Source organism: Hyperoodon ampullatus (genome assembly GCF_949752795.1).
Source record: "Hyperoodon ampullatus genome assembly, chromosome: 4".
Taxonomy (NCBI): Eukaryota; Metazoa; Chordata; class Mammalia; order Artiodactyla; family Ziphiidae; genus Hyperoodon; species Hyperoodon ampullatus.
This window is the reverse complement of record NC_136917.1, coordinates 58619370-58627166: the sequence shown is the minus strand read 5'-3', so window position 1 is coordinate 58627166 and position 7797 is coordinate 58619370. Positions and strand designations below refer to the sequence as shown.

Below are 7797 nucleotides of genomic sequence, written 5' to 3'. Positions count from 1 at the left end.
GTACGGGGCCTGGGACATAGTAGGTGCTCAATAAATGCTAGCAGATAGGGTCGGTTAGTTAAGGGAGCCTGAGAGTCACTTGGTGAGAGCTGGTTAGGGAGGGACGGTGTCCCATGTCTTTTGGGGCTGGCCGGGGCCTGGGGGTAGAGGCAGAGGTGGCTCCACTGTCAGGAGAGGGGCCCCAGCTTTGACTGCCCCTCACTTCCCAGCTCAGCCAAGTGAGCTCCAGCCCATAGGAGGTGGGGCCCACAGCCTGGCCCTGAGACCAGGAACCCACTGACCCCCAGCCCTCCTTCCTTTCTCCTCCCAGGGTTTGGGCCAGAGTGGGCTGGGGCTCAAGACAAGCTGGGTCTCATCTGGCCTCCCCTGACCTCTGCCTCTCCTGTAGGCATGTCCACCTGCCTTCTCTTGGTCCCCAGGTCCTTGCATCTGGGACTGTCTCCTCAGGGCTCTGTTTCCATGTCTCTCAGATCCTCTAGTCTCTGAGCTGGGCCAGGTACCCTTCGTCTCTGAGCCCAGTTGCCTCAGTCTGTGTTCCCTATGATGCTCTGTCCTCTAACCTTGACCCTTTGCCCTGTCCTCTCTCAGTCCCTTTGTCTGACCCACCCCTCGAGTTCTCTTGTCTCGTGATCCTCTGTCCGCACCACCTGTCTCTATTCTTCTGGCCCCATGTCCCCCCTCTGCCCCCCAGCGCTCTATGCCTGGGTTCCCCCCTCACCCCCGCCCCCTGGGCTCTGTCCCCGCCCGTCAGCCCCTGGTCCCAGCTCCCGGCCGGCCCGGCTCCTGCATGGACAAAGGGGTCCTTTGTGGGCTGACCGCGGCTGGCGGGGCGGCGGGGCGCTGGCTCCGCATTACTGATGAAACGGAGCCCTTTGTTGTCCCTCCTCAGGCGCAGTATTTCTTTTTGGGGGCTGGATGCGTTCCTGGCAGGGCCGATGATGGATGCGCCCGCCGCCACCCGCCTGCCCGCCAGCTTTCCCTCCCGCTCATTCCCGCTCCGCTTCAACGCAGCCCCAGCTCCTCCCCTGCCGCCTGGGCACTGCCAGGCCCTTCCTGGCCTGGGAGGGGGTTGCTGTGTGCCCTGCAGTAGAGGCCGGGGCCTGGGAGAAGGTCTTCTCTTATGTCCTCCCCTCCCATGAGTAGGGCACGTGAGCCCTGTGGTCAGTGGTCCACTGGGACCAGGGCATCAGCTTTTCCCAGGGTCTGAAGGAGATGAGCCAGGTACGGGGACAGATCTGGAACAGGCTTGGTTGGGGACCAGGCTTTGGGGACTAGACGTTGGTATCTGTCCACTCTGGGGTTTGAGTTGCCCTGTGTGCCAGTCCCCCTTGTGTACCCCCCACCTTCACTTTCTGAGGCTGACACACCAGTGTTCTGCCTGCAGCACCTGTTCAATGACATATCACGTCCTCTGGGCCCGAAGTCAGCATGTCCCAGGACCTGGGGTGGGGTGGGGTAGGTGGGAGTGGGGGGTGGCTGGGGGGAGTTGTCCCTGAGGAAGGACAGAAAAATGAAAGCTCAGAGAGATTCAAAGAGGAGTCCAGAGATGAACAGAACACGAGATTAGGTCCCCACCAAGAGAGACTCGGGATGGAGACAGAAGCAGAGAGACTTAGCCAAAGTGCCAGCCCTGAAAGCAGGCCTGGCTGTGTCTGTGTCAGAGGGAGCTGACTTCTAATTGACCTGCCCGCCCCACACGCAGAGCCAGATCCTGGAGCTGGGAGGAGGGAGGGCGTAGAGCAAGAGCAGCGTTAATGCAGCTATCGATTTCTGCCACCAGCCAGCAGGCCGCAGAGGCGGGGGACACACAGAGGGGCTAGGGCGCAGACTGCTTCCCTCCCCACATCTCCAGCCTGCGGGCGTCTGCCTTCTCCTGTCTTCTCCCCTCAGCCTGTGTCTGGGGCTCCTGGGGCTGTGGTCCAGGGCAGAGCAGCTGAGCTCGATGGTCATGGGCTAGGTGACTTGGCATGACAGTCTCTGACCCTGATCTCACTGGCCCTTGTCCCCAACGCCTAGCCAGGGTCAGGGTCACTGATGCCTGGAGGGGTACTGATCTCTGAGGACAGGGGCCCAACAGCCAGCCTGGGCTTGGCTCTTAGGAGGTAGAACGGAGCACAGCAATCCTGGGGCATGTGTGACCCCCTTCCTTTTACTACGATCTGACCTCTGTGACACCCCCAGCCCAGTCTGGACACCCTGCCTGACCCTCCTGGGTTTGTCCTGGTGGAATCTGCCAGCTGGCCCAGCTCTTCCTCACCACCTATCCGCCTTCACTAGGAAGGAGCTTAGGTGGGCCAGTGCCTGCTGGGGAGAGGCAGGGAGTGGCTGGCTGGCAGGCTCACTTCTCCTCGTGGCCACTCCTTAGCAGTCCTTGGCCAGGGGCCCTGCCTGCTCGGGGCCTCGATTTCCCCTTCTGTAAGTGTACAGGGTTGGACTAGATGACCTCCCGGGCCAGGCTGAGTCCTGTGACTGGGGGATGGTAGGGTTGCCTGGGGACAAAGATGCAGTGTGTGCCGCCCCTAAGCCCAGGGCCGGACAGGCCCAGCCAGATGTGCACCTCCCCCTTGAGTCGCCAGCTGCTCGGGGCTGGGCCGTGGCAGGCAGACACTAGAGAGCCAGGGCTGATGAGGAAACTACCACTCGGCTCCATCTGGAACAGTTCCTTCTAGAGCTCCTGGCCAAGGAGCCTGGCTGCTCACATGCCTTAGTCTTGGGGCCTGAGCAGAACAGGCTCTGTCCTGGGAAGGGGCACCTCAGACACGTGGACGTGGCTGAAGAACAGGCTCCATTCCCTAGAGGGTCACACCTACTCTCTGTCCCAGCTTGGCAGCAGCCAGAGGTCCCTCGGGCCCACAGTCCTCTCTGCTCTCACTGGGACCTCCATCCAGACCCATCTGGGAGCCAGGCTGGCACATAGCAGTGAGGCCTGAGTAGAGACAAGGGTCCCGAGGTTAGAGAGAGAGGGGGAAGTGTGTGCTGATGTGTGCACAAGCCCCCCACCCCCCTGCTCTTGTGGGAGAGGGCTTGTCCTCTGGTACACTGCTGCCTGCCCTCTAGCAGGAGGGTACATGCTCCTTGAAATAAGCGTTCTGTGCTCTATTTGGCAAACTCTGTTAAACAAAGTCAGTTTCCTTTACCTGCAGAACTTGCCAGGGCCTTGAGATAATTAATGTGTATTAGGAATCTCTAATGAGCATCCATGGGCAGCTTCCCATACTTTTTTTTTTTTTTTTTTTTTTTTTTGGCGGTACGCGGGCCTCTCACTGTTGTGGCCTCTCCCGTTGCGGAGCACAGGCTCCAGACGCACAGGCTCAGCGGCCATGGCTCACGGGCCCAGCCACTCCGCGGCATGTGGGATCTTCCCGGACCGGGGCACGAACCCGTGTCCCCTGCATCGACAGGCGGACTCTCAACCACTGCACCACCAGGGAAGCCCAGCTTCCCATACTTTCTGGTCTACATCTCCAAGCTGTTCAGAGACTGTGCCCACCCCTCTTCTCCATAGTTGGGTCAGTGAAAGATGAGGAAGCAGAGGGTAACCTCTGAGGTTAATAAAGTTCTCCTGCTCTCTCCTACCCGCAGCACAGGAAGGACTGCCTGCCTCCATAGGGTCTTCCCAGACCCTGGCAGGGCAGAGGGAGACCCAGCTGAGCCTCCACCGTGCCACTTGGTGGCTGTGTATCCATGGGCTAGTCAATTCTTCTCCCAAACCTTGTCTTCCTCACCTATGAAATAGGGTATTACTAGCCACTACTTGTGGGTTTCTTGTGAGTCTTAACTGAGGTAGTACAAATTAGAAATTCCTGTGGCTGGCACTTAATGAATGCCTAGCCAGGCTGTGGTGGTTACAGTGGCGATACAGCTGGTGGTGGAGGAGGCCCTGACCCTGTATCCTCTTGTGCCGACAGAGTGAAGACACTTGCACGTGGACGCCTGACCATGTGCCTGCGCTGAGCAGCAGAGCCCACCAGGCATCTCTGTCGTGGGCGGCAGGACCCCGGTGCTCATCTGTGGACTCCCCGCAGTTGGCAGGTTCCCCTACCAGCGGGGTCTGGGCCTCGGCCCCACCATGTCGAGCCTCGGCAGTGGCCCCCAGGACACCGGCGGTAGCAGCAGCGGCAGCAACGCCAATGGCAGCAGTGGCAGCGGCCCAAAGGCGGGAGTGGCAGACAAGAGTGCAGCGGTGGCGGCTGCTGTGCCAGCCTCGGTGGCGGATGACGCACCACCCCCTGAGCGCCGGAACAAGAGCGGCATCATCAGCGAACCCCTCAACAAGAGCCTGCGCCGCTCCCGCCCTCTCTCCCACTACTCTTCCTTTGGGGGCAGTGGTGGCAGTGGCGGTGGCAGCATGATGGGCGGGGAGTCTGCCGAAAAGGCTGCCGCGGCCGCAGCCGCTGCCTCCCTGTTGGCCAATGGGCACGACCTGGCGGCGGCCATGGCTGTGGACAAAAGCAACCCTACCTCAAAGCACAAAAGTGGTGCTGTGGCCAGCCTGCTGAGCAAGGCAGAGCGGGCCACGGAGCTGGCAGCCGAGGGACAGCTGACGCTGCAGCAGTTCGCGCAGTCCACGGAGATGCTGAAGCGCGTGGTGCAGGAGCACCTACCGCTGATGAGCGAGGCGGGCGCTGGCCTGCCCGACATGGAGGCCGTGGCGGGCGCCGAAGCCCTCAATGGCCAGTCCGACTTCCCCTACCTGGGCGCCTTTCCCATCAACCCGGGCCTCTTCATCATGACCCCGGCGGGCGTGTTCCTGGCTGAGAGCGCGCTGCACATGGCCGGCCTGGCCGAGTACCCCATGCAGGGAGAGCTGGCCTCCGCCATCAGCTCGGGCAAGAAGAAGCGGAAACGCTGCGGCATGTGTGCGCCCTGCCGGCGGCGCATCAACTGCGAGCAGTGCAGCAGTTGTAGGAACCGAAAGACTGGCCATCAGATTTGCAAATTCAGAAAATGTGAGGAACTCAAAAAGAAGCCTTCCGCTGCTCTGGAGGTAACGGCGCCTTAGAGGGAGGTGTGTGGGCTCTTGGGTCTGTCTGGCAGTCCAAACCCACCCCCGCCCCCATCCCCACTTTTCCTGCCTGGGCAAGTGTCTGGGGGATGCCCGGCCTGTCCCTGGGCTCTGGGGTCCTAGGCCAGGCTCCGAGACACCAGTTCACTGCCCCAAGAGTCAGAGCCACATCCCGAGATGCCCTTAGGTTGTAGTCTGCAACCTAGGCAAGCATGTAATTCCAGGCAGGGACCTAGCAGAATCCCTCCAGGCCCCGGGATTCTGAACTCCTCCTGGAGTTCTGGGTCAGGTATTGAGATTCCCACACAGGTCTTAAGTCTCTGACTTTCAGACGTGTCCTAAAGCTTCCAGTCTGTGACCTAAGATTCTGGGACTCTCCCCTGCTCCATGTGAGGGGTTCTGTCCTGTAGACTGTCTGGCTTTGAGGGATAAGTCCTTCATTTGCCCCTTCAGAGCCCAGCCTTTCCCCCAAGGCCACCCAAGGATAGAGCAGCTCCAGTGCTGACTGCTGTGCTCTGAGTCCTGGAAGACCCTAGCGCTAGGTACCTAGCTGACTGATTTGGGGTGCCTGGAGGCCCCAAGTTCAGTCTGGCTGCATAGTTGATGGCCAGGGTTCCTATGGGCTTGGGGTTAGAAAGTGGCTTGAGCCTGGGATGTGGGTAAAGCCTGTCCACTATGGGATTGGCTTTGAGAAAGCAGAAGGGTTCCCATGCTGCTTTCTCTCCACCCTCATGGCAGGGCCTGTCCCCATGCCCCCAGCCATGAGAGCCTAGCTGTGCTGCCAGGTCTGGGTACAAAAGCATCTTTTCAGCCTGCTGTCCCTGCCCTGTCCCCACCCCTCCACGAGTGGGCTTGACGCAAATGTCCAGAATGGTTGGAAAACAATAATGGCATCCCAGCCATGGCTATCCCCCCCAACTCACCCTAGCCCCAAACCTCATATCCGTTCTCCTGCCTAGAAAACACACCTGTATGCACACAAAGGCACCCGCTCTCCTCTCATGTAGAGACAGACAGATAAACACACACACACACACACACACACACACCCTGCCCTGTACACAGTCTTATTATAGATGCAGCCTTTTAATAAACACAGCAAGCATCCTTCCTTCTCAGCACAGCTCCAAACACACTACACACTGTAGCATAGCTCAAGGCACACATCCTTGTATGCGTCCAGTGCACACGCATACACACTCATTCGACAGAAACGTGAACACAACTCCCAGATGCATCATGGCCACCTGCCGCTTGTAGCCTTTGGACCAGGGAAAGGGGTTTTGCTGTCTGGAAGGAGGGTTCCTGGGCACAGTGGCTCAGGAGGCCTCACGGTGCTCCAGACTCTCCGGTGGTCCAGCGGGTCAGGCTTCTCTGACCTGGCCAGGATGGCAGGAACTCCAAGGGGTGGCTGCTTTTACTCCATGCCCATTCCTCCGCCATGAGGCCATCCACGGGGGAACGTCTTTGCACCAGGCCCAGCCGGACCCTGACTGAACTCTCTCCTTGTTTTTGTCTCCCGCCCCCGCCAGAAGGTGATGCTTCCGACGGGAGCCGCCTTCCGGTGGTTTCAGTGACGGCGGCGGGAACCCAAAGCTGCCCTCTCCGTGCAATGTCACTGCTCGTGTGGTCTCCGGCAAGGGATTCGGGCGAAGACAAACGGATGCACCCGTCTTTAGAACCAAAAATATTCTCTCACAGATTTCATTCCTGTTTTTATATATATATTTTTTGTTGTCGTTTTAACATCTCCACGTCCCTAGTATAAAAAGAAAAAGAAAAGAAAAAAATTTAACTGCTTTTTCAGAAGAAGAAGAACAACAACAAAAAGAGGTAAAGACGAATCTGTAAAGTACCGAGACTTCCTGGGCAAAGAATGGACAATCAGTTTCCTTCCTGTGTCGATGTCGATGTTGTCTGTGCAGGAGATGCAGTTTTTGTGTAGAGAATGTAAATTTTCTGTAACCTTTTGAAATCTAGTTACTAATAAGCACTACTGTAATTTAGCACAGTTTAACTCCACCCTCATTTAAACTTCCTTTGATTCTTTCCGACCATGAAATAGTGCATAGTTTGCCTGGAAAATCCACTCACGTTTATAAAGAGAATGTTGATGGCGCCGTGTCGAAGCCCCTCTGTATCCATCCACGCCTACGGAGCTGCCGCAAGGAGCTCACAGAGCGGGAGGGAGCAGCCCACCCACCCCCCGGGCCCAGACCAGCCTCGCTGTACCCACGGTCCCCAGAATGGGACCCCCCCAACCCTAACAGTGATGATTTTGCAAAAACGAAAGTTCTGTTCGTTTATCCATTGAGATCTGGGAAGCTCATGTCTCGATATTTCTGATCCTGGCTACTTCCCTTAGAGAAAATACGCCCTTTTTTTCTGGCCTCACTGATGGCAACAGAAGAAAGGGCTTCTTTGCGTAGCCCCCTGCCGGTGGGGTGGGTGCCCAGGGGCCCCCGGTGGCCTGGGCCCTCTTACCCATGGCCAGCTTCCTGCTGATGAACATGCTGTTTGTATTGTTTTAGGAAACCAGGCTGTTTTGTGAATAAAACGAATGCATGTTTGTGTCACGAAGCACCACTGGCTTCTTGCTCTCCGGTTTGGGGGCCTGGCTTGGGGGCTGTTGCTGGGCAGGGGTTGTCTGGGGCTACCTTGGGAAGGAGGAAGGATGGCCCAGGGACATTTAGAGTGGGGATCTCTTGGGAAGTGAGGCCGTCTGGATCCAGAAGGGGGGCAAGTAGGAGCAGCCCTGGCTGACGGGATGGAAATGCTCTTCATCTGGAAGT

The 7797-nt window shown here is 58.3% G+C and overlaps 1 protein-coding gene across 1 annotated transcript; it reads left to right on the top strand.

Moving 5' to 3' along the window:
• Nucleotides 1-4069: 4069 nt before the first annotated feature.
• CXXC5 (CXXC finger protein 5) lies at nucleotides 4070-7588 on the top strand (the record flags this gene model as incomplete). Its single annotated transcript, XM_079703130.1, has 2 exons — nucleotides 4070-4987; nucleotides 6538-7588. 2 exons carry the CDS (start codon nucleotides 4070-4072, stop codon nucleotides 6580-6582), a joined length of 963 nt encoding a protein of 320 aa, XP_079559256.1. The 3' UTR covers nucleotides 6583-7588.
• Nucleotides 7589-7797: the final 209 nt, after the last annotated feature.